This window comes from Poromitra crassiceps, assembly GCF_964638095.1.
Source record: "Poromitra crassiceps genome assembly, contig: HAP1_SCAFFOLD_634, whole genome shotgun sequence".
NCBI classification, from domain to species: domain Eukaryota; kingdom Metazoa; phylum Chordata; class Actinopteri; order Beryciformes; family Melamphaidae; genus Poromitra; species Poromitra crassiceps.
The window spans coordinates 37501-64573 of record NW_028151774.1 but is presented as its reverse complement, the minus strand read 5'-3'; the positions used below and the strand labels follow the sequence as shown (position 1 = coordinate 64573).

Below are 27073 nucleotides of genomic sequence, written 5' to 3'. Positions count from 1 at the left end.
TGACATCACCAACGAGGGTGTATATAACAAGGTGTTCTGTGACGCTGTATTCTTCCTACTTCATAATGTCTTCCCTTCCCACGACCGAATCCGAGGACCGACATCTCTGTGGTTCTGACCGATCACTCTTGGTCACTGGCTGCCTTACAACCAGCCAGGTCCCGGTCACTGGCTGCCTTACAACCAGCCAGGTCCCGGTCACTGGCTGCCTTACAACCAGCCAGGTCCCGGTCACTGGCTGCCTTACAACCAGCCAGGTCACGAGTGGTATTCCTTCAACCGCGACCGACATCTCTGTGGTTCTGACCGTCCACTGCCCGTGAGCCCTCAACTACGATCCAGCACACTTCACACATCACCCGAGGCAAGCACACAAGCTTCCTTACAGTGTGTGTGTGTGTTTGTGTGTGTGTGTGTACGTGCCTGTACCTCTCCAAAAATGTGCTTTGTGTCAGCACGGGAGGTGTGTGTGTGTGTGTGTGTGTGGGCGTGTGTGTGTGCCTGTGCCTGTGCCTGTGCCTGTACCTGTCCAGAAATGTGCTCTGTGTCAGCACGGGAGGTGTGTATGTTTGTGTGTGTGTGTACGTGCCTGTACCTGTCCAAAAATGTGCTTTCTGTCAGCACGGGAGGTGTGTGTGTGTGTGTGTGTGTGTGTGTGTGTGTGTGTGTGTGTGTGTGTGTCTGCGTGCATGTGTGCGTGCATACGTACGTGTGTGTGGGGGGTGTCCTCAGATAACCTTTGTATCATAATCTGTCTCTGTGTGTTTGTATATTTGCTGTGTTTTGTCTATTTGGTCGTGTGTAGCTGGGTGAATATGACCACATTTCACTAATAGACTTTTATCAATTTAAATGTGATGCTATTTTAGGAGACTTTAGCTTCAAACATGTAAAACGTTTATAATCATTCTTCTAGAGCAGTGGTTCCCAACCTGTGGTCCAAGACCCTCTTGGGAGGACAGACCACTTGCCTGGGCTCAGTGGTCCCGCTGTGGGATCCTCTTTGACTTGACCCACTCATGCTATGGTTTCTCCCATTTCTAATCAGTTTTATTTTTCTTGCATGCAGGGTGTGTGTGTGTGTGCGTGTGTGCGTGCGTGCGTGCGTGCGTGTGTGGTAAGGCTGGTGCTGTTGGCAGGCTGGGCTATGATGGGCTCATCAGCGAGTACTTGGGGAGCTCCCCGCTTGTGTCTTTGCACAGTTCACACTTAACAAGCGAGCATCGAGACAACATGATTTGCCTTTGATCAGGAGGGGTTTGTCCCCGAGCAACAAAATCAGCTCGCCAAGCGCTCGGAGCCCCTAGTGTGAACTTAGCTTTAGTTGTCAATTCAATTCAATTCAATTCAATTCAAAGAGGCTTTATTGGTCTGACGAATAACAGTGTTGCCAAAGCACATTGTACACAGAGAGAAAATACAGCTTACATACAAAACAGAAAACATGATGTTACTGTAACAACATACAGGTAGTTCGAACAACAACCATGTCAACATTTTTAATGACATGATGGTGTGTGTGTGTGTGTGTGTGTGTGTGTGTGTGTGTGTGTGTGTGTGTGTGTGTGTGTGTGTGTGCATGAAGCGGTATAGTAGCGTACTTGTTTAAAGCCTGATGGTGAATTGAGACACGTACACATGATTAAGTGCACGTATGACTCATGCCATCAAAATCTCATTCCAGCCAGGTAGATGAATTGCCAAGGCAGTGTATGTGACTCTCTAGATACCTTCCGCCAGTTAGCAGAGTTCTTTCTCCCTTTGAGAGAGAAATCTCTCTGAAGTCATGAGTCGAGCTTTTCTTTCTACTTTTTTTAAATATATATTTTCCCCGATTTTTTAACCCATTTTTATCCCCCATTATCATTTTAATTTATTTATCCTGCTTGCTGCTTCACCCTCTGCCGATCCGGGGAGAGCCAAAACTGGCTCCATGCTTCCTCCGAGACATGGGCAGTAACCAGCCACTTCTTTCACAGCGACCTGGATATTGCATGTTTTGGTGAGGGGTTCCTATATGAAGGAAGCCCCCAGGGGGGCACGGGGAGAACATGCAAACTCCACACAGAAAGGCCCTTTTTGACGACCCCACCCGGGCGGTGGGCCCTCAAGTCTACTTTTATCAATGAAGGAGAAAAGTTTGTGGAGGATCTGGAGTGTTCAACCTTGTTGACAATAAGGTAAGTACTGTAATAAGGTAGGTACAGTAAGCTAAGTACATGACAGAATCCTTTACAGGGATATTACAGATTTCAGATTGAAATTCTTTACAGCCATTAGTTCACATTTGAAGTTGAGAGAAAGCCCAGAAGCTTTGGAGAACACAGTGATAACATTGAGAGCACAGGGAATGTGGGAAGCATCCTTTAGGAAGAGGGTCGTATCATCCTCTAACTGCTAATTACAGTTTCTCCATCAGTGATTGTGAAGCCTTTCAAACTGCTGTTCTTAATGTGGCAAAATAAAAGTTCAGTGGCCAGAAGAAAGAAGTCACAAGACATTGAGCCACCTTGCAGGACCCCGCGCTTTACGTCAAATTCAGGGGAAGTTCTGGATGACAATTAAATAGAACAATTACTGTTTTTATATCATGTTTTGATGCTTCTGCAAAAGAAATCACCAAAACCAAGTTTTTCTAAAGAAAGACAAATGAAGTCGTGCTCGATGGTATCAAAGGCTTTGTAAAAGTCAAGGAAAATAATAACGCTCTCATCTTGAACCAAGTCAGAGTAATCTAATAAGTCAAGTATCAAACACAGATTATTTGAAATATGGCTATTCTTTAAAAACCCAGACTGAGCTTCATCTACAATATAGGTTATGGTTTTTTCCAGACGGCTTCCAAGAAGTGAAGCTAGTAGAAGGTCCTGGGTTCGATTCCCACCTGTGACGCTGTGAGCGCTGAAGGAGTGCGTGCCCATCCACATGTCCTCGAGTGCCCGCCGCCCGGGTGGGGTCATCAAAAGAGCCTTTCTGTGTGGAGTTTGCATATTTCTCCCCGTGCCTCCTGGGGGTTTCCTTCATATAGAAACCCCCTTCACCAAAACATGCAATATCCTGGTCGCTGATGTGATGCGTCCTCGGGGCACCTGTTCGGAGGGAGGGGAACTGGTTGGAATAGCGTGATCCTCCCACGTGCTATGTCCTACCGGTGAAGCTTCCCCTGTCAGGTGAAAAGAAGCGGCTGGCTACTGCCCATGTCTCGGAGGAAGCATGGAGCCAGTTCCGGCTCTCCCCAGATTGACAGAGGGTGGAGCAGCAACCAGGATAAATAAATTAAAATGATCAATAACGGGGGATAAAAATGGGATAAAAAAAATCTGAAAAAAAAGAAAAAAGAAGTGAACCATTAATTTATAATGATTATTCAGGGCGGCAATGATCAAATCAGTGATGATCTTTTCTAGGTTTGCTATGAGAGGAATCAGGCCTCGGGATAGAGTAGGGGCCAGAGATTCATTCATAATACTTCTGCTGAACATCATTAGAAGAAAAGGGGCCAGCTGTTGTGGAAATGATCAGCTGGAGCTTCACAGCTGGTTCAAAACCAGGTACAACAGCAGGCCTGTACCAGCTACTGTGCTGCTGCACCATAGTACATGTTGAAACCTGCTCACACACTCATAGGAATAGAACATAGAGTCTGGAGATGAAGACAGAGCAGACAGTGAGGATGAGGTTGATGATTGTGACGGTAAAGAAGGCAGATGCACAACTCTCCCGCGTTGCACCCGGAGAAAACGACTTGACGGAGTTAATATTGTATTGTATTGGTGTATGTCATGATTTGATGTATTGTCTGTTTTTATACTGGACCTTGTGTCTGTTAATAAAAGTGATGATGATGATGAATAACTCGTGGAGACTTTTCTTCTCTTTAGCCTCACAGCTTATTTATTTAGCAGTGCTGTTAACACCTCGTTCTGCTCAGCTCGACTGACAGGAACACACTGAACACAAGCAAGGGGGGCACACCTCTCAGACTGATGAAGCAAGCATGCATCCTCCCCTATCGCTTTAGCGCCTCACAGTGGCTCATTCACAATACTGCACCCAGAGTGAACTTATGTACAGGACAGTTACAGCATGACACAATGTGTATACGAGGGATCACCCGAGCAGCATTTTGGTAAACAAACCTCGTCACTGGGTGGCACCAGCAATGGAACCCTATGGAGCCTGAGCTTGAGTGTCTGACTCTAGCCGGCTGACCCTGTTTACATTTTAAAAACTGCCACAGCTCACACAACTTTAACACGACATGCATACATCAAACTCTTGAGCTAATTCTGCTCTCACTCAGAATGTCAAAATATAAGCGATGTGATGTATAGTTTTTGAGATATTAACGTTTGTTTGGCACAACTCATACTAGTTAACTGTGGCGGGGTTCTGCAATACTGGGTGTCAGTGACGTCACGCTGATTGGTCCTATAGCAACTGAGGTCACACATGTAAACATTGACTCGTAACAATGATGATGAGGATGTTTGTAACAGTGCAGATTAGAAGAACAAGGTGCTCTTGCTTGATGAAAGCTTTCCAGTTGTAATGTGTTGTTTTCTGCTCTGATCATTTAGTATACTTGTCTTTAAAACAACTTCCAGGAGTCCTGTTTTCTACCTGTTCTACCTACATTTTCACTAATATACTCCCCTTTCTCTTTTTTGAGCATATTAATTAGCAATAGACATAATATTCTAGTTGGATGCCTTTGTTACCTCCAATGGTTTGTGAATTAAAATAAAATTATTTCAGTTATTTAAAATACATGATTTATCTGTCCAATCCAATCGATTCAGCGTCCTCTAACGTCTTTTGGCTGAAACATCATCATCGGCCCCACCGGGAGTTGAGATGTGGCCACTTCTGGCTTAAACAGCCATTTTGAATTTTGACAATGCCAGAAATGGATTCAGCATCCTCAATAACCGCCCAAACCACTCCAATATTCTCCAAATCAGCCAAGCAGTTGCTGAAATATTGTCCATATAGTTGATTATGCTAATTAATGCTAATTATGCAAATGTCTCAACATATGCAAGTTTAGCATCCAGCTGTTCTTATATGATGGGGACCCATACTGTACATTTCTAACATAAGGTTTTGGGTACTCAACATTTCCTGGTTCACAACATGGGCTCTGTAGGTTGTCAAGTAGACTAAAGTCAAAAATCTGTTGATCTTCTTGTTCCTTCAGTTGGATGTCTGAGCTTCACTGTGCAGAATGATGTGTGCAGAGTTTGACACTAGAAGACTGCATGTTTACACAATCATCTGCTGAAAGCGGAACGTTTCTCTGGGCTCACTGAAAAGGCCATTTTCAACCAGCATGATTCATCACATCACTGGAGCCAATCCCTGTCCAGTATTCAGCAGTTAAAGCCATTGTTTGTATGCTGTGATTGGCTATAGTTATGTTCTAGATAACCCTCATTGGTTGCTTTGGAATTTTTAATGAGGGAAAATGAGGCGAAGTCATTTAACCTTTTTTTGTGGAGAAAACCATCAGGCACAAATGATTGTTCAAAGTGGAGTATTTGATATACATCTTAAACATGACATTAGGGCGTCCTTAATGTCTCTGAGTGTAACTTAAAACCCATGCTGAGCTCTCAGTTCTGTCTGGGCCGTGTAGGCCAGCATACTTTTTGCTGAAAAGAAGAAGAAGTGAAGCTAGTGCCATAAGCAGTGCAGCGTTTCAACCTTTTTGGCCCGGGACAACGCACGTCACTGGCTGCATATGCAGAGTGGTGAACACTTCAACTAAAGAATGATTTCCTCTTTTCAGGTTGTTTCATGTAATTATCAGAGAGGCAGAAAACTATGCAATATTTTACAAAAACATCTGAAAAAAACACATAAATGTGTCTCAAATAAATTAGCTTTTTTCCTATCCAACTAATAATCTTGCGACTTCCCAAATGATCTTGTGACCTCCTGTGGGGTCCCAACCCGCACATTGAGAACCACTGCCGTAAACAGTGCATATAAAGTAAAGGAATGTTATTGACTTTAAAAATCCATACAGTAAGTTAGGCCTCCAGCTGTTTCAAACACAGTGGTCTCATGTAGAGTGAGATGCTGCCATCTCTCCACAGACAGAGATGCCACCATCTCTCTATACAGAGAGACATGCATCAAGTATCACTGCTGTATCTCGTTGGCTCATTTTTGGCAGTTTGTAAGTAAAAAAGTAATAAAACTACTGTAGTTTTAAACATTTTTTCCATTGTTCTCAGGTGGGACAAGATACCACCCTATGAGGGTGGTATCGTCCACGAACTTCAGGAGCTTGACGGACTGGTGACTGGAGGTGCAGCTGTTGGTGTACAGACCAAAGAAGTAGGGAGAGAGGACACCGCCCTGGGCAGCACCGGTGCTGATGGACCGAAAGTCAGTTATGTCAACTAATCAATGTCAACTAATCAATGCTAATACAGTATTCTAATAGATAAAGGAGTGAGGATAATACAATTCCTTACTTTTAGCTATGCAGTGTTCTAAGCAGACCGGATGGCATCCAGCAGATGATAGAAGGCTCATCCATAAGAGACTTGAGACTTGACTTGCAAAGAATGACTTGTGAGCATCTCTCACCTTTAGTTACATTTGAACAAATCACCCTCTGTTATTGACAACATGTTTATTACAAAATAGTACAAGCTTTGTTATTGACAACATGTTTATTACAAAATAGTACAAGCTTTGGCAATAAATAACAGTTTCACAATGTGCTGATAGCGTCACTATAAAATCTAATATCCTGCATCTGTGTTGGTCCCAGTCCAAAGCCTTTCTATGACCTGCTTCAATGTAGTAAAATAGCCTGCTTTCTAGTTTGCTGAGAGCTGTAGGAGGTGTCAGAGCTGTAGGAGGTGTCAGAGCTGTAGGAGGTGTCAGAGCTGTAAGATGGACTCAAAGTTTGGCCAGCCGCTGTAGCATTTTGAAGCATCAATATATCATTGTTAACTGTGATGGTGGAGACGATTGTTCTCACACCAGTAGTAAAGTTCTAGTGTTTCTGAACATTAAGACTACATTTCCCATAAGCCCCGTTGTTTTCTAAATGTCTGAATATGAATGTTGCAATGATTTATTGTAGCCTGGGAACCTGACGAATCTGCGAGCTGATGTTTAACCGTCGGGCCAATCACAACCGTTTATCAAATATATTGTTACGTTGATACGTTGACTGACAGAGGAGAGCCAGAGATGGTTGGAAGCGCGTGAGCTATGTCACATGTTTCGTTGCTCTGATTGGTTGTAGGTCCAATTGTGTTCAATTGCATTTTACTGGGCATGTTGATTGATGACTGGGCTCATGGAAATCAAAATTGAACAGAGAATTTCCAGACTCATTCGCATTTGCGAATTGGCCTGGCGATGTCAGGCTAGATTTATTGATGTAAAAAAATGTTAGAATATGTCTAATATATACAGTTAATTTAACATATTGAGTCAAATTTTACTTTAACATAATGAACTCCAATCAAAATGTACCATGTACTGAGTGATGTTGCCGTGTGTTTATCCCTAACCTGTTACCGCGCCACACTGAGGAGGTCAAAGGTCAACTCTGTGACATCAAAGGCGAGGTGCTGATGGGCGGGCTCGAGGAAGACCTGCGGGGTTCCTGATTGGCTGGCTTGCTGGGCGTGTTTGAGGGCATCCAGTGTGTCATAGATGACTCTGGCCTGCTGCTCCTCAGAGGGCGGGTCCGCCCAGCGGGGGCACGGCAGCGAGGGGCAGTGGAGAAGGTAGTAGACTGATGACATGTAGGTCTTAATAAACTCCTGTTTCACATGGAGAAAGTCTCTCTGCAAACAAACAATAATAATAATACAAATTAATGAATTAAGTTTACAGTATTAACTGTTATTAAACACAGAGAGGAAGGAACGGTTCATACACAAAGTCAGTAGTTTGCAATAACTGTATGTACTGTATACACACATGCACATGGTAACACTTTGCAATAATAGTACATTAATTAAGGGTTAGTTAATGATTAATAAGCATTAGCTAACCCATAATTAACCATTATTAAACATTAACTAAACATTAATGAAAGTGTTACCCAGAAAGGATTTACCAGAATGGAATTATGTTAACATTTTGGTAGAGAAAAGCCAGCAGGTCAGAAGACACACATGGACAGGCAGCATTACAGCACTATCTACAGGTTAGTATAGGTATTACACGCGCACACACACACACACACACACACACACACACACACACACACACACACACACACAGAGACTGACCTTCTGCGCTCTGCTCATGTTGCTCTCAGCATCCAGCCAGGCGCTCTGAGGGAAAACACCAGTCAGTCAAACAATAAAACTCCACATCAGCCAGAGTACCAAAAGTCAATCAATATAACCAGTCAACAAGTCAGCCAGTGAGTGAGCCAGTCATAACCAGTCAACAAGCTGAACTGTGTATGGATATATAGAGTATGGATATCACATTTTCAAAAGGTTTTCCTCATCGAGTCTGGAATCACACCTGTTTCAAGGATTATGAAACAAGTCAACGTTACGTTATTATGTGGAGTGCTGTGCTGAACAGTGCTGCTGGACACTACAGGGAGGGGCAAGTTAACACCGGCCGTCGCTGTTCCTTGTTGTTCTGTATTCAAAGTTGGCAAAGTCGACATAATATTCTGTCAGAAAAGAGTCAGGTTCACCAAAGCACCGTGAAGTTGTTCTCTGTCGTACCCCTGACAAGCATCATCACAGGGCAGCCTGACAGCTGAATACTGTATGTATGTATGCCAGTATGAAGCTCTGCCTACTGACCCTGACAGCATCCAGCAGGTCTGACTGCTCCAACAACACAGGGAAGGTAGACAGCACAGGACTGCACATCACATCTGAGAGAGAGAGAGAGAGAGAGAGAGAGCAGAGAGAGAGAGAGAGAGAGAGAGAGAGAGAGGGCAGAGAGAGAGAGAGAGGGCAGAGAGAGGACAGAGAGAGAGAGCAGAGAGAGAGAGAGAGAGAGAGAGGGAGAGAGGGCAGAGAGGGAGAGAGATCGCAGAGAGAGGACAGAGAGAGAGAGAGGGCAGAGAGAGAGAGAGAGAGAGAGGGCAGAGAGAGAGAGAGATCGCAGAGAGAGGACAGAGAGAGAGAGAGGGCAGAGAGAGAGCAGAGAGGGCAGAGAGAGAGAGGGCAGAGAGAGAGAGAGAGCAGAGAGAGGGCAGAGAGAGAGAGCAGAGAGAGAGAGAGAGAGGGCAGAGAGAGAGAGGGCAGAGAGAGAGAAAGCAGAGAGAGAGAGAGGACAGAGAGAGAGAGAGCAGAGAGAGGGCAGAGAGAGAGAGCAGAGAGAGAGAGAGAGAGAGAGGGCAGAGAGAGAGAGCAGAGAGAGAGCAGAGAGAGAGAGAGAGAGAGAGAGAGGGCAGAGAGAGAGAGAGAGAGCAGAGAGAGAGAGAGGGCAGAGAGAGAGAGAGGGCAGAGAGAGAGAGAGGGCAGAGAGAGAGAGAGGGAGAGAGAGAGCAGAGAGAGAGAGAGGGCAGAGAGAGAGAGAGGGAGAGAGAGGGCAGAGAGAGAGAGAGAGCAGAGAGAGGGCAGAGAGAGAGAGAGGGAGAGAGAGGGCAGAGAGAGAGGGAGAGAGAGAGAGCAGAGAGAGAGGGCAGAGAGAAGAGAGAGAGAGAGAGAGAGGGCAGAGAGAGAGATGGAGAATAACAGCATCAGCAAAGCAGCACTGTTCCTGGAGTCGCTAGAAGAAATGTGCAGGTTTTGTGTTGGTCTATTTTTGTTGTTGTTGTTTTTGGAGTTTGTTTACCTGGTTTGTTGATGGTTTTGTTTGGCGTTTGTTTACCTGCACTCTGCATGGTGGGCCTGTCCATCAGCAGTGTGTCAGCCAGCAGCTGTCTGTGCATAGCCAGCAGGTGGACGCAGCTCAGACAGTGCAGCAGAGAGTCTGGGAGGACACTGACAGGGGACACATCAGAATCAGAATCAGCTTTAAAATCTGAGAATCAATTTTTTTAACCCAGCCCTAGTAATAAGGGCCAATCCCATGTCTTATTTGTACCCCTACCCCTCGTTTTGGACTAACCCCCAGAATAGTTAGGAGGGGTACTGGTTGAAATCTAGCCCTATGAAATGGGACAACCCTTGGAGATCCTGATTCATCATCAGTAGTCAGACAGACGCCACCAGTTTGTTGCCAGACATCAAATCTATTTAGAATCAGAATCAAGTCATTATTTATTAATAATTTACCAAATTTATGTCTAAATCTGCACTCCCAGATGTATGCGGATGATGCGGTAATTTTCACCCCTGCCAAAAACATCGAGGAGGCCTCTCGCCTCCTCTCATCCACTGCATCTGAGATACAGAAATGGCTCTCTAAATCCTGATTTCTGCTGAACACCAAGAAAACGGTGTGTATGATGTTCACTAAACTTCCTCATACAACAACTCATTCTAATGTGTATTTGAATGATGTTGAACTCGAATTGGTACCCGAGTTTAAATACCTAGGTGTGATCCTAGATCCTACACTGACTTTTAAGAACCAGGTCAAAAAGGTAGCAAACTCTGTGAAATTCAAACCTGCTTAATTTCAAAGACATTAGATTCAGCTAGACCATTCTTACACGCAATGATCTTTTCTCACCTGGATTACTGTTTGACCAGCTGGTCACTCACATGTACTTCCACACTCAAACCACTTGAGTCACTTTGTAAGAGAGCCTTGAAAGAGACGAAAAACCTTGTTCCTATCACTACTGTAACATTCTGGTTAAACACAACTTCCTAAGCTTCAACAACTTCATCAGCTTTAAATATGCGTGCACCATCGACAAAGTTCTAAATGGCCTTGCTCATCCCCTGCTAAATGAGTACATCAAGCGGAGACCTGTATCTGGATCCACATCCAGCACCACCAGAACCTCAGTCAGAGGTGACTGTGTCATCCCATACAGGCGCACCACCTTTGGCCAGACGGTTTTGTCTGTCAAGGGTGGCAAACTCTGGAACACAATTCCATCCTCTATTAGGGAATGTCCAACGCTGAGCATGTTTAAAGGTCATATGAAGAGATGGCTGAAGTCCACTCAAACCTGCACTCATAGTTAGGGGAAAATAACTAGAATGGTTCTACTGTATTGCTATGTGGGTAGTATGCTGTACATTTCTTTCTTTTTATATGTTGTTTAAATCTCTATATGTAGATCTTAAACTTTATTAGAAGTATAGTTATTCTGATTGTATATTTGTGTATTAGCTAGCTCTCTTTCTCTTGCTGCACTTGTCTTTAGAGATAAGATGTTATTTGAATCCTGTATATTTGCACCATGTCACTTTTTCCCTATCAGGACACAAGGCATGTACCTTCTGGCAGGGGGACTAACAATGAAAATCAGTCTTGTGACTGCAATTGTCGTGCATTTACATTTTGCTAAAATGTTCATTAATGTACACTGTCCCCTATTGAACAAATAAAATAAAATTGAATTGAATTGAATTGAATTGTATGCTGCATATGCCTGAAGAGGGTGAAGGGTGACTTTGGCTCTCTATTTAGATCGCATCATTGCATGTTCACTCCATTCTTCAAAAAGAGAGAACGTTGTTTCATATGTGGTGAAGGGCTGCTCAGCTCTTTACAGTGAGTGTGGTATGGCTGCTCAGCTCTTTACAGTGAGTGTGGTATGGCTGCTCAGCTCTTTACAGTGAGTGTGGTATGGCTGTTGCTCAGCGCAATGCATGGAGTAGTTGCATCGCTGGTGGGTCAGGCAGTCAAAGCGAGCATGAGGCGGACTTGCTTTGATTTGTAACGAACGGTGTCTGGCTGATAGTGATGTTTAACCTTGTTTAACCCCAGACTCCCAAGCTGTTTTGTTGAAGCAGTCTGTCGACCGCTGCCGACTCGCCGAGGTGGACGAAGCAGACCGGCGGCGCTTCTCGCTGTGATGTGTGATTTCCTGGTTGCGGACTTGCTGAGTAGATGCGGCCGCCTCCCCCACGTGCATCTCAACGAATGACGATGCATTTACTCGATCACGTGTTTTGAAAACATACTGATTGGCCTGATATCACTCAATCACTCCGCTGTCCTGTGGGTGTGTGTGTGTGTGTGTGTGTGTGTGTGTGAGAGAGAGAGAGAGAGAGAGAGAGAGACAGAGACAGAGAGACATATAGAGAGAGAGAGAGAGACAGAGAGAGACAGAGAGAGAGAGAGAGAGAGAGAGACAGCGGGCCAATGTGGAGTTTTGTGAGGGGAAAATACTTGGTTAAATTACAATATTACTTGGTTAAAATACAATTTACCTAGATTTTCCCATGTCACCCCCCTTTTCCGAGAGCTTCACTGGCTTCCCATCCTAGCACGCATCACATTCAAAACTCTGGCACTAGCTTTCAAGGCCGTTCACCAAACAGCCCCCTCGTACTTACAGTCTATGGTCACTTTTCAAACCTCTCACCGCCCGCTCCGCCCCTCCACTAGTGCAGGACGTCTCGCCCCTCCCCTGCTACGTGGGCTCAGAAGCCGCTCTCGGTCGAGACTTTTCTCCTACCTGGCCACAAAATGGTGGAATGAACTTCCCCCGGACATCAGGACTGCTGCATCACTCCCCATTTTCCGCAGAAAACTTAAAACTCATCTCTTCAGACTTTATATTGACTCTTCCTGAATTCCCTCCCTTCCCTCTGCCTGCTTTCCATGTGTTTTTAATTGAATTTTCTGTTTCTTAAATGATTGCTCCTTTAATTGTTCTCACCTTTAATCTCCCCTTTTATATTGGCTTCTCATATTTTTACTACTGTCTTTCTATTTTATCTATTCATGTTATTGTGTGCTGTATATGATCATGATGTAAGTCGCTTTGGATAAAGGCGTCTGCTAAATAACAATAAAGGAAAGTAAAGTACGGTAAGTAAATTCTGATGTGGCGCACTGCTGAATGGGAAACACTGCTCACTGCTACTTAGCTTAGCGCTACAATGGCAGTCTATGGTACTTTTGTCTACTCCAATTCAGACGCCCAAAATACACATTCCAACAGTACTAGAAACACTCACATGTACATGTTGTGACTTGTGTACTCATCATGCGATGAAATAATAATCCAAACTTACGTGAAACGGTCATTTTCATAGTAAATCCACACACCAGAGAACTAACAAAGAGTAATTGAACAAAGAGTAACCGAAGTTACTTCCTTGTTTGCCATGAGGCGCATGTGCTGTGCTGATGACTGCACACAGCACATGCGCCTCATGGCAAACGAAAAAGTAACTTTGGTCATACTCTGTTAGTTCAGTTTCTCTTTGTTAGTTCTCGGTGTGGATTTACTACGAAAATTACCATTTCAGGTTATTTTGGATTATTATTTCATGGCGTGGTGAATACGTGAGTGTACATGTGAGTGTTTCTGGCACTGTGGCAATGTGTATTTTGGGCATCTGAACGGGAGTAGGCAAAAGTACCATAGACTGCCATTGTAGCGCTAAGCTAAGTAGCGGCCCACAGGTTGAGAATGGCAGATCGGAAATACATTGAAAATACATGAAACTAAGATAATAGGATGGTTAGGATATTTTTTTAAATCTTTACTATCAAAGAAAATGCTTACATTTGTGTTTTCTTTTAGCCTTAGCCACCATCTTGCCGATGATTCGCAAGGCATTCTGGGAGATTTCTCATAACCTACCTCTGAAAAAGCTCTGTTTGGTGGGCTATATAGTCCTACCACTTCACCCTAGCCCTCTGTCCCAACAAGAATGGGGACACTCTACCAGGACATGTCTCTGTCCCAACAAGAATGGGGACACTCTACCAGGACATGTCTCTGTCCCAACAAGAATGGGGACACTCTACCAGGACACGTGAACGCATCAAACGAGGGTTAAGGGCTAAGTGATAGGGGCAAGGGGTGTATTGGGATTGGGCCTAAGTGGATGTGAGGGTGGATCTTTCCTTGAAGGCTGAACACATCATCCACTGGGTGTGTTAAAGCTCTCCAGTGGTTCTCTCACCTGAGCTGGGTTCTGGTCCGACTTTTGGCTGATTTCAGTTTGACGATCAGCTTGGGCTGCCGCCTGGCCAGCAGCATCTGCTGCAAAACACCAGCTGGAGCTGAGAGAGGAGAGGAGGAGAAGAGAGGAGTGGAGTGGAGAGGAGGAAAGGAGGGGAGGGGAGAATATATTAATAGAGGAGAGGAGATGAAGAGAGGTGGGGAGAGGAGGAGAGGAGATGAAGAGAGGAGAGGAGAGGAGGAGAGGACAGGAGAAGAGGGGAGAGGAGAAGAGAGGTGGGGAGAGGATAGTAGAGGAAAGGAGGAGAGGACAGGAGAAGAGGAGAGAGGAGAGGAGAGGAGAGAGGGTGGGAGAGGAGAGGAGAAAGGACAGGAGAGGAGGTGAAGAGAGGTGGGGAGAGGAGGAGAGGACAAGAGAAGAGGGGAGAGAAGAGAAGAAGAGAGGTGGGGAGAGGAGGAGAGAAGGGGAGAGGATAGTAGAGGAGAGAAGCAGATGACAGGAGAAGAGAGGAGAGGAGAGGGGGAGAGGAGAAAGGACAGGAGAGGAGGTGGGGAGAGGAGGAAAGGACAGGAGAAGAAGGGAGAGAAGAGAAGAAGAGAGGTGTGGAGAGGAGGGGAGAGGATAGTAGAGGAGAGAAGCAGATGACAGGAGAAGAGAGGAGAGGAGAGGAGGAGAGGAGAAAGGACAGGAGAGGAGGGGAGATTTCACAAATGCACTTGCAACTTAGGTTTTTTTCTTTGTTTTTACCTTTATTTATATGTGTAGACTATACTGGAGATAATTTACAAGTATTTCTCATCCGATTACTCGATTATCCGCTGGAATAATCGGTAGAATGCTCGATAACTAAAATAATCAATAGCTGCAGCCTGCAGCCCTATAGGCTACTGGATGTACTGACAGCTAACCTTCTTTTTGTTTACTTTTCGTTTATACAGGGGGAGTCTCACTGAGGCCATGTCTACACTAGGCCGTATTGCACTTCGTTTGCACCTATTGTCCACACTACCTCTATTGTTTGGAGTGTTAAAGCCGTTTTAAAGACGAAGACGGGCTGAGCCCGTCTTCGTAGTCAAACTCCGTTTTCGAAAGTGAGTGGAGATACAGATTTTTGAAACGATGCAACTCGATGCAACTAACCAACTTGTACAGCAGGTGGCGGTAAGCAGCTTGAAGCTGTCAGCGACCCGCCTACAAACAAGAGAAGAAGAAAGTGTGTCGCGCTGGTGACCTCACGTCACCAGCCTGCTCCGGCCGCCTGCGACTTGAAGTTATCTTCCACAAAATTGAGGTAATCTTTAGCTAACGTAATTGCAAGCATGACATTTAACATGTCCATTTGTCAAATGAGGACTAACATTCTAGAGTAGCAGAAGTTATGTGTTAATGTTTTAAAAACGTTATTGCATGCTGCACAGCATTGTGTTGGGTAAACAAACGCCCATTGATTAATAACACGTGTTCGTTTATTCAAAGGAATGATGATCGTCGAGTCATGGGGACACAACAGAGGATCAAAGGATTTGTGGAAAATTAACATTATTAAATGCTGTAACATTAACGGTAATTCTCAAGTGTATGGTTTATTTAGCCTACTCAATCTCTCCTGAGATTATAACGTTAACCTGTTAGGCTACTGTGCTGGTTAATACTGCTGATAATCAATTGTTTCAACATAAGATATAGGCTAACACAAGTCAAATGCCAACAGTTTTGAGACTTTGAGAGATTTGTTTTGAACTATTTGTACGCATCTATCTGCCAGTGACCGGAGAATTATATTGTTATTTGCTTGTTTTAATGCTTTTGTCAATAAACATTGCCAACAAATAGCCTTGTTGTTATTGTGCTATGTACTTCGGTAAATCATGTAGGCTACTAGGTAGGTAGTACCTGAATATATCAAAATATGATCGCAGAAGGAGCCCATAGTGGTCAGAGGCAGGTTGGATAAAATGATCAGATGTGATATAATAAAGATTGTTGATGTCGAGTGAACACGACCTATGACACAAACCGAAGATTGGACCAGGAACGAGGCACAACAACTGAAGATTGGACCAGACGACATGACGACGGCCGAAACAACCGACCAGCAGCCTGCTTCAAATCAATGCATTATATGATATCTGTTTTAATTCGGCATACATTACATAGACTACACCATAACATATATTTCAATATAATTCAAACAACGGTTTATTTTCCCATACCATGGTGGCCTGGACTGTAGCCTACAGTAGGCTATTTCTGTGAAAAAGTGACTACACATTTGATTGTGTTAAGTTTTACACTCTATCGATAGGCCTAAATGTTTTCCAATGACACATTAGCTTGATATATTCTTAACTGAGCTTGGTGGAATTACCTCAAGAGTGTGTATCAGCTTAATATCCAATACAGAAGAGCATTAAACAAATATGCAAAAACTATATTTATTGAAATATGATCGTCACGTTACATAACGTTATAGAGCCCAAATGGTCTCCTCATAGCGTCACTTTACATGGAGGTAAGAAATCATTTGCATCTGTTAAACCAACATTTATCTTCCATAATGAATTAAATCATAATGCTAAAAAGACATGAGCTAATCACCACAGAACCGCACAGACCATTTCGCCCAGTATCACGGACGTAAATGTGTCCAGGCCACTGAGATGAATATGAATCTTTATTATATGTCGATGATGTTGTCTACTAACATTATTAAAAGATCATAAAGGGAACGCTGTTTGCTGCTGCTTCTTCTTCTTCTTTTCTTCGACTTGAATGTAGGCGTAGTTGCTGCCCTCTCGTTGTGGACTCCAGTATTAAACATAGAGGCGTGCCCATGCGCAGTGTATGTGAACCATCGTATTGCGGGCGTCTCGCATGAGCTAATATGGACGGAGACTGCTCGGAGTCCTGCTCTAGTGTAGACTGGGAAGGCTTCAACTACGGGGTCTTTAAAAACGGCTTAGTGGAGATGTAGCCTGAGAGCAATGCTGTCTTTTTCAGGAGCACCCTGTTCACATTCACACACACCTTCACACCTGGAAGCTCACCAGTACAACCACAGTCTGATCTGCTGGCCACTGAGCAGCTCCACTGGAGCAGTTGGGGTTAAGGGCCTTGCTCAAGGGCACATCGGTGGTGGTAATGAGGGAGGGGCTGCCTTGTCACTTTCCTCACCCAGATTTATTCTGCCGGTCCGAAGGATTGAACCGATGACCTTCCTGCCACAACCTCGCTTCTCTAACCTTTAGGCCACCACGGCCCCAAACGTGTCACGTGGGTTTGGCCCCTGCCACGCCCCTTTAGGAGACGAGCAGGTCCTGAGTCTATTGGAGTCAATGGGAGAAGTGATCGTGATCACAAATTACGATTCTTTCGCTCCTTAGTCACCAAAGTAAATATCACATCCAGTTTGCCACATACAGCCTCTGGAATATACAGATTTTTATAAATACTTGGGCTTTACTCTGGATGAATTTATGTCCTATGATTTCGGGATTGGAATTTTGGCAGACTCTGCAGGAAGAGCTGTTGGCTCAATAATAGGTAAAGTGAAATTCTGTAAAGACATTGGCTATTCCACATACTCACAGCTTTATGAAGCATGTGTTTGTCCCATTTTTAGTTATGCAGCTGGAGTATGGGGTTGCAAGGATGCCAAAAAAGTCAATTCCATCCAGAATAGAGCCATAAGATGCTTCCTTGGGGTACATGCATTTGCCCCTATTCTTGCCATACAGGGTGATATGGGTTGGGAACCAGTGGAGATTAGACTAAAGGGAGAAATGATACGGCTATGGAACCGCTTCATTAATATGCCAGAGAGTAGGTTAACAAAGAAGGTCTTTAACTGGGACAAGGCTCATAGTCACCCCTGGATAAAGGAAATTTGTTCTACGGTACTCTTAGAGAGGCAGACCTGGCATATATTTTTCACAACATGCTTTGCTGTAATGTTAATATGTTGAAACGAAAGTTATCTCTTAATTACAGAGAGGGTTGGGCAAACGACATATGGTCTAAACCTAAGCTTAGATCATATGTTCAGATGAAGCAGCGTTTTGGTCTTGAGCCCTATGTCACTTCCTTTCTAACCAGAAACCAGAGGTCTTTATGTGCTCAGCTGAGAATTGGTATTCTGCCTCTTGCCATTGAAGTAGGGCGGTTCACAGCTATACCAGAAGAGAACAGGATATGCAATGTCTGTGATCTAAAGGATGTTGAAAATGAGTTTCATTTCATGTTTTATTGTACTTTATATGATGATTTGAGGATCCCCTTATTTGACGAAATGCAAAAGCAAAGACCTGAGCTCTTCTGGGCAGATGATGGCCAGAAGTTGGAGTGGTTGTTTAAGACTGAGGTATTTAAGACTGCTAACTTTATCTCTAGGGCCTGGAATAGAAGGCAAGCACAGCTCTTTAAGTAGGTTCAGGTGGTGGTTTTCATGCTGTACAACTTTACTGTATGTATTTTGGGTGTTTTCTGTTGGTTTTATGTTTTGATCATTGTTTGTTTAAATGATGAACAGTAAAAGTGTCCTGTAAGCCCATGTGGGCTGGGCTTTATTCGAAGCATGACACTTAAATAAAGAAAATCAATCAATCAAAAAAAAAAAAAATACAGTATCTTCTGAGCATTCTGACACATAAGTGCCTTTTAAACATGTTATCTGGATCATGTCAGGCTAGACAGAGCAGGATATTTTCAGGTTTTGCCTTTCTAAACATGAGGGGTCTTTGTTAACACATTCAGTGCCAAGGACGTCTGTGCACGTCCTAAAAAAAAGTAACGTTCAGTGCCAAGGACGTCTGTGGACGTCCTAAAATCATAATTCATATTATTCCATAATTCTGCTGTTTAAGGTCGTACCCAGCCAGTGAGCATGAATCCCTTCAAGGGATCACACGGCGCCACCTTAAACATCGTCACAGGAGCTGCTCCACCCACCTCAGATCCTTTACTTTGTACAGGAGACAGCGGAGAAAGCCGTGGAAACCGATGCATGCTTTCTGCCAGAGCCGTATATATTGCTCCGTCTACAGCGAGAGTGGGCTCGGCTGCATCCGCGCTCACAACTGAGCTCTTATGCTTCTATCTATCTCCACACGATTTCCTAGAAAGCCAGCATCCGAAGCCGAACGGGCCAAGCCTTTTCGTTCAGTCGCGTTTGCCAGCGCGCATCATTTCCTTGATGCCCATCAAGGAAATGATGCGCGCAGCAAAGCTGGGATCTGTCCGGGGCAAAAACGGAGTCGAGAAAGCAAACTCTGTGCGTGTGGGAGGAGCCCGCAGCTCAGAGGTGGAGAGGGGGGGGGGGGGGGGGGGGGGGGGGGGAGGGGTGTGTGGCTGCACAGAAACCACACCACACGCCACCACATCAGAAAACACCAGCCAGAGTCAGTGAATGTGCTCGAAATTAGAGTGCAAAAGGTATTCATAAAAGGGGCTATATCTTGGAAAGAAAAAAAAAACGACAGAAAACCCTTGAAAGTGCACTTTTTTGAGAGGCTGTAATTTCATAATGGAACTGTCTAGAAACAAAATTTCTTCTTTGGAAGAAGCAGGAGTGTTCAATCTTTCATTAAAGTCCAGCCCCGTTAATATAGCCATAATAGAAAAAATTCTATAGCTGTTTTCAACTGAATGGAAGTGAATCTGGCACAGGCTCCAGACAATTTTACTGAAGCGCTGTGGCACTGAATGTGTTAAGAAACAACTGGATATGAGCCGTTTTTTCTGCCAGTGGGCGGCGGGGGGGGGGGGGGGGGTGGTAGCATCTACCAAAAACAAGAAATGTGATAGGAAACAGCTTTAGCGAATTTGTAACCAAACAAAAACAAATCAAGTCATATCTGACTAGTTTTAAATGTATTTCTCCCCACAAAAGTTTGATAGCCTATCAGTCAGTCAGCTGCCAAAAATGCCTTTGTTAAGCTACATAAAGCCGCGCAGTCAAAATAGTGGTCGGACTGTCGTCAATCACTGTGGGTGATTTTATTTTATGACATTCAAGTCATATCTGACTAGTTTTAAATGTATTTCTCCCCACAAAAGTTTGATAGCCTATCAGTCAGAGTCAGTCAGCTCCTATCCACTCCGCAGTGTGGGCGCACAGTAGCGTCAGGGACGATGAAAATTAATTTGGGGACGGAGCCGTACGATAGCCTAAACACGCTCTGCTCGTTATGAACAGCGTTAAAAATGACATGCCACACACACACGCACACTAAACAGACATGCGGGCACTGGCAGAGAGACAAACAGGCAGATAGAGCGGCACGCATTGCGCAAAAAGTGTCAGAATCTCGGCTGCTCTTTGTGATAGTTGTTTCATTTGCTTCAGTCATCCTGCTGCCTCGTATTCTCAGGAGAGCGCGTTTCTGCTCCACTTTTCACTTTCCTTCCCCACTGCCTCTCTGCAGTCAAGCCAGCCCTCACCTCGGAAAGCACGGTCATTCTAACCCCCACTTAACAATTCAAGCCGTTTTTGCAGCACTTGAGGAAACCGTGAGTTTGCTCGTTGATATAAGCGATTGCCCGAACGATTCATTAATTAATAAACTAGCGAACGTGAAGTGAGTCACGAAGAGCCACACCTGCCCACTACGGATATGCGGATAATGACCTGCTACTGTTAAACATGAGCTGCGATTGCGTGGAAGCGGATCTTATACCGGCGGTCGAGGTAGATAAGATACGGAGTCGCGGGAGTGCGCGTAGGCCGGCTAATTGTTGTTTAACATGCAGGCCAACCGGCTAGGAACAGGTTATAATACGGATTCCACTGCATGTTAAGAAGTGGCTTAAAATGGCATTTTTCAGAGAGACAGATTTGGCAATAGAGCTAACGGCAGCAGGTAGTGATTAGCTAAAACTACACGTGAAGCTTGCAGATGTATTAGCTAAATCTGTGGTTGGAATCTTAGTTGTATCTTAGATACGATTAGATTGAGCTAAGACGAAGGCAGTTTTGTGTTTATGTGTGCTATTCAGTTTTGTGTTTGTGTGCTATTCAGTTTTGTGTTTATGTGTGCTATTCAGTTTTGTGTTTATATGTGCTATTCAGTTTTGTGTTTATGTGTGCTATTCAGTTTTGTGTTTATATGTGTGCTATTCAGTTTTGTGTTTATGTGTGTGCTATTCAGTTTTGTGTTTATGTGTGCTATTCAGTTTTGTGTTTATGTGTGCTATTCAGTTTTGTGTTTATATGTGCTATTCAGTTTTGTGTTTATGTGTGCTATTCAGTTTTGTGTTTATATGTGTGCTATTCAGTTTTGTGTTTATATGTGTGCTATTCAGTTTTGTGTTTATGTGTGCTATTCAGTTGTGTGTTTATATGTGTGCTATTCAGTTTTGTGTTTATGTGTGCTATTCAATTTTGTGTTTATATGTGTGCTATTCAGTTTTGTGTTTATATGTGCTATTCAGTTTTGTGTTTATATGTGCTATTCCGTTTTGTGTTTATGTGTGCTATTCAGTTTTGTGTTTATATGTGTGCTATTCAGTTTTGTGTTTATGTGTGCTATTCAGTTTTGTGTTTATATGTGCTATTCAGTTTTGTGTTTATGTGTGCTATTCAGTTTTGTGTTTATGTGTGCTATTCAGTTTTGTGTTTATGTGTGCTATTCAGTTGTGTGTTTATATGTGTGCTATTCAGTTTTGTGTTTATATGTGTGCTATTCAGTTTTGTGTTTATGTGTGTGCTATTCAGTTTTGTGTTTATGTGTGCTATTCAGTTTTGTGTTTATATGTGTGCTATTCAGTTTTGTGTTTATGTGTGCTATTCAGTTTTGTGTTTATGTGTGCTATTCAGTTTTGTGTTTATATGTGTGCTATTCAGTTTTGTGTTTATGTGTGCTATTCAGTTGTGTGTTTATATGTGTGCTATTCAGTTTTGTGTTTATGTGTGCTATTCAGTTTTGTGTTTATATGTGTGCTATTCAGTTTTGTGTTTATGTGTGCTATTCAGTTTTGTGTTTATATGTGCTATTCAGTTTTGTGTTTATGTGTGCTATTCAGTTTTGTGTTTATATGTGTGCTATTTTCATTTTTGTGTTTATATGTGTGCTATTCAGTTTTGTGTTTATGTGTGCTATTCAGTTGTGTGTTTATGTGTGCTATTCAGTTGTGTGTTTATATGTGTGCTATTCAGTTTTGTGTTTATGTGTGCTATTCAGTTTTGTGTTTATATGTGTGCTATTCAGTTGTGTGTTTATATGTGTGCTATTCAGTTTTGTGTTTATGTGTGCTATTCAGTTTTGTGTTTATATGTGTGCTATTCAGTTTTGTGTTTATATGTGTGCTATTCAGTTTTGTGTTTATGTGTGCTATTCAGTTGTGTGTTTATATGTGTGCTATTCAGTTTTGTGTTTATATGTGTGCTATTCAGTTTTGTGTTTATGTGTGCTATTCAGTTGTGTGTTTATATGTGTGCTATTCAGTTTTGTGTTTATGTGTGCTATTCAGTTTTGTGTTTATATGTGCTATTCAGTTTTGTGTTTATGTGTGCTATTCAGTTTTGTGTTTATATGTGTGCTATTCAGTTTTGTGTTTATGTGTGCTATTCAGTTGTGTGTTTATATGTGTGCTATTCAGTTGTGTGTTTATATGTGTGCTATTCAGTTTTGTGTTTATATGTGTGCTATTCAGTTTTGTGTTTATGTGTGCTATTCAGTTGTGTGTTTATATGTGTGCTATTCAGTTTTGTGTTTATGTGTGCTATTCAGTTGTGTGTTTATATGTGTGCTATTCAGTTTTGTGTTTATGTGTGCTATTCAGTTTTGTGTTTATATGTGTGCTATTCAGTTGTGTGTTTATATGTGTGCTATTCAGTTTTGTGTTTATGTGTGCTATTCAGTTTTGTGTTTATATGTGTGCTATTCAGTTTTGTGTTTATATGTGTGCTATTCAGTTTTGTGTTTATGTGTGCTATTCAGTTGTGTGTTTATATGTGTGCTATTCAGTTTTGTGTTTATATGTGTGCTATTCAGTTTTGTGTTTATGTGTGCTATTCAGTTGTGTGTTTATATGTGTGCTATTCAGTTTTGTGTTTATGTGTGCTATTCAGTTTTGTGTTTATATGTGCTATTCAGTTTTGTGTTTATGTGTGCTATTCAGTTTTGTGTTTATATGTGTGCTATTCAGTTTTGTGTTTATGTGTGCTATTCAGTTGTGTGTTTATATGTGTGCTATTCAGTTTTGTGTTTATGTGTGCTATTCAGTTTTGTGTTTATGTGTGCTATTCAGTTTTGTGTTTATGTGTGCTATTCAGTTTTGTGTTTATGTGTGCTATTCAGTTTTGTGTTTATATGTGTGCTATTCAGTTTTGTGTTTATGTGTGTGCTATTCAGTTTTGTGTTTATATGTGTGCTATTCAGTTTTGTGTTTATATGTGTGCTATTCAGTTTTGTGTTTATATGTGCTATTCAGTTTTGTGTTTATATGTGCTATTCAGTTTTGTGTTTATATGTGTGCTATTCAGTTTTGTGTTTATGTGTGCTATTCAGTTTTGTGTTTATGTGTGCTATTCAGTTTTGTGTTTGTGTGCTATTCAGTTTTGTGTTTATGTGTGCTATTCAGTTTTGTGTTTATATGTGCTATTCAGTTTTGTGTTTATGTGTGCTATTCAGTTTTGTGTTTATATGTGTGCTATTCAGTTTTGTGTTTATGTGTGTGCTATTCAGTTTTGTGTTTATGTGTGCTATTCAGTTTTGTGTTTATGTGTGCTATTCAGTTTTGTGTTTATATGTGCTATTCAGTTTTGTGTTTATGTGTGCTATTCAGTTTTGTGTTTATATGTGTGCTATTCAGTTTTGTGTTTATATGTGTGCTATTCAGTTTTGTGTTTATGTGTGCTATTCAGTTGTGTGTTTATATGTGTGCTATTCAGTTTTGTGTTTATGTGTGCTATTCAATTTTGTGTTTATATGTGTGCTATTCAGTTTTGTGTTTATATGTGCTATTCAGTTTTGTGTTTATATGTGCTATTCCGTTTTGTGTTTATGTGTGCTATTCAGTTTTGTGTTTATATGTGTGCTATTCAGTTTTGTGTTTATGTGTGCTATTCAGTTTTGTGTTTATATGTGCTATTCAGTTTTGTGTTTATGTGTGCTATTCAGTTTTGTGTTTATGTGTGCTATTCAGTTTTGTGTTTATGTGTGCTATTCAGTTGTGTGTTTATATGTGTGCTATTCAGTTTTGTGTTTATATGTGTGCTATTCAGTTTTGTGTTTATGTGTGTGCTATTCAGTTTTGTGTTTATGTGTGCTATTCAGTTTTGTGTTTATATGTGTGCTATTCAGTTTTGTGTTTATGTGTGCTATTCAGTTTTGTGTTTATGTGTGCTATTCAGTTTTGTGTTTATATGTGTGCTATTCAGTTTTGTGTTTATGTGTGCTATTCAGTTGTGTGTTTATATGTGTGCTATTCAGTTTTGTGTTTATGTGTGCTATTCAGTTTTGTGTTTATATGTGTGCTATTCAGTTTTGTGTTTATGTGTGCTATTCAGTTTTGTGTTTATATGTGCTATTCAGTTTTGTGTTTATGTGTGCTATTCAGTTTTGTGTTTATATGTGTGCTATTTTCATTTTTGTGTTTATATGTGTGCTATTCAGTTTTGTGTTTATGTGTGCTATTCAGTTGTGTGTTTATGTGTGCTATTCAGTTGTGTGTTTATATGTGTGCTATTCAGTTTTGTGTTTATGTGTGCTATTCAGTTTTGTGTTTATATGTGTGCTATTCAGTTGTGTGTTTATATGTGTGCTATTCAGTTTTGTGTTTATGTGTGCTATTCAGTTTTGTGTTTATATGTGTGCTATTCAGTTTTGTGTTTATATGTGTGCTATTCAGTTTTGTGTTTATGTGTGCTATTCAGTTGTGTGTTTATATGTGTGCTATTCAGTTTTGTGTTTATATGTGTGCTATTCAGTTTTGTGTTTATGTGTGCTATTCAGTTGTGTGTTTATATGTGTGCTATTCAGTTTTGTGTTTATGTGTGCTATTCAGTTTTGTGTTTATATGTGCTATTCAGTTTTGTGTTTATGTGTGCTATTCAGTTTTGTGTTTATATGTGTGCTATTCAGTTTTGTGTTTATGTGTGCTATTCAGTTGTGTGTTTATATGTGTGCTATTCAGTTGTGTGTTTATATGTGTGCTATTCAGTTTTGTGTTTATATGTGTGCTATTCAGTTTTGTGTTTATGTGTGCTATTCAGTTGTGTGTTTATATGTGTGCTATTCAGTTTTGTGTTTATGTGTGCTATTCAGTTGTGTGTTTATATGTGTGCTATTCAGTTTTGTGTTTATGTGTGCTATTCAGTTTTGTGTTTATATGTGTGCTATTCAGTTGTGTGTTTATATGTGTGCTATTCAGTTTTGTGTTTATGTGTGCTATTCAGTTTTGTGTTTATATGTGTGCTATTCAGTTTTGTGTTTATATGTGTGCTATTCAGTTTTGTGTTTATGTGTGCTATTCAGTTGTGTGTTTATATGTGTGCTATTCAGTTTTGTGTTTATATGTGTGCTATTCAGTTTTGTGTTTATGTGTGCTATTCAGTTGTGTGTTTATATGTGTGCTATTCAGTTTTGTGTTTATGTGTGCTATTCAGTTTTGTGTTTATATGTGCTATTCAGTTTTGTGTTTATGTGTGCTATTCAGTTTTGTGTTTATATGTGTGCTATTCAGTTTTGTGTTTATGTGTGCTATTCAGTTGTGTGTTTATATGTGTGCTATTCAGTTTTGTGTTTATGTGTGCTATTCAGTTTTGTGTTTATGTGTGCTATTCAGTTTTGTGTTTATGTGTGCTATTCAGTTTTGTGTTTATGTGTGCTATTCAGTTTTGTGTTTATATGTGTGCTATTCAGTTTTGTGTTTATGTGTGTGCTATTCAGTTTTGTGTTTATATGTGTGCTATTCATTTTTGTGTTTATATGTGCTATTCAGTTTTGTGTTTATATGTGCTATTCAGTTTTGTGTTTATATGTGTGCTATTCAGTTTTGTGTTTATGTGTGCTATTCAGTTTTGTGTTTATGTGTGCTATTCAGTTTTGGGAACTCATCTCTAGCTCAAGTCAACATGTTAGGTCAGTCACAACACATCCGGATGACCACGCCCATTTAGGAGATGGGAAGAGTTACCATTTCATACTATTCGCGGAGTCTGTGATGATTCATCTTCAGTGCATTAAAGCAACAGCTCACCCTAAAATCCACATATTCCCTCTCTCCTGTAGTGCTATTTATCCCTCTATATCATTTTGTGTTAGTTGCTTGAGTTTTGGAGATATCGGCTGCAGAGTTTCTGCCTTCTCTTCAATACAATGGAACTGGATGGCACTTGTCTTGTGCTGCTCAAAGTGCCAAAGAAATACATTTGAAACTCAACAGCAATGTCTCTTTCCAGAAATCATGACCCGGTTACTCAAGATAATCCACAGACCTTGTTATGAGCAGTTTCATGGAGGAACTATGTTCTTTTGGCCGAACTACACCTGCTAGCTGCTAGCTATAGTTCCTACATGAAAAGAAAATAGTTCCTACATGAAACTGCTCACAACAAAGTATGTGCATTATTGTACTTGTAGGTAATGATGATAATGTTTGTGTATAAGGACCACACAATTACAACTACATTTTTATGATGTGTAACGTAATTTGTCATGTATTGTATCAACTGTCCAATAAACTAAACTAAAGAATGATGAGCTCTGCTGCTCCTTCTTACCTCCTCTGGGTACTGAAGCCTCCATCGCTACGTCTTTCTCATAGGGAGTGCCGCCATCCACTGGCAGCTCATAGGTCCTACACACAGAGAGTAGATCAGATCAGATCATAGGTCCTACACACAGAGAGTAGATCAGATCAGATCATAGGTCCTACACACAGAGAGTAGATCAGATCAGATCATAGGTCCTACACACACAGAGTAGATCAGATCAGATCAGATCATAGGTCCTACACACAGAGAGTAGATCAGATCAGATCATAGGTCCTACACACACAGAGTAGATCAGATCAGATCATAGGTCCTACACACACAGAGTAGATCAGATCAGATCATAGGTCCTACACACACA

General features: G+C 41.8%; 1 protein-coding gene across 1 annotated transcript in view; it reads right to left on the bottom strand.

Annotated features, from left to right (window-relative positions):
* Positions 1–7512: 7512 nt before the first annotated feature.
* The window catches only part of LOC310771420 (nephrocystin-1-like), a gene marked incomplete at its 5' end in the record, with an annotated part of 53553 nt that continues 33992 nt past the window's right edge, over positions 7513–27073 (bottom strand). The window contains 6 exons of the mRNA XM_083664035.1: positions 7513–7820; positions 8271–8315; positions 8808–8881; positions 9826–9938; positions 14001–14100; positions 26722–26798. Coding sequence (XP_083520161.1) covers positions 7545–7820; positions 8271–8315; positions 8808–8881; positions 9826–9938; positions 14001–14100; positions 26722–26798 — 685 coding nt within the window. The remainder of the gene's footprint in view (positions 7821–8270; positions 8316–8807; positions 8882–9825; positions 9939–14000; positions 14101–26721; positions 26799–27073) is intronic.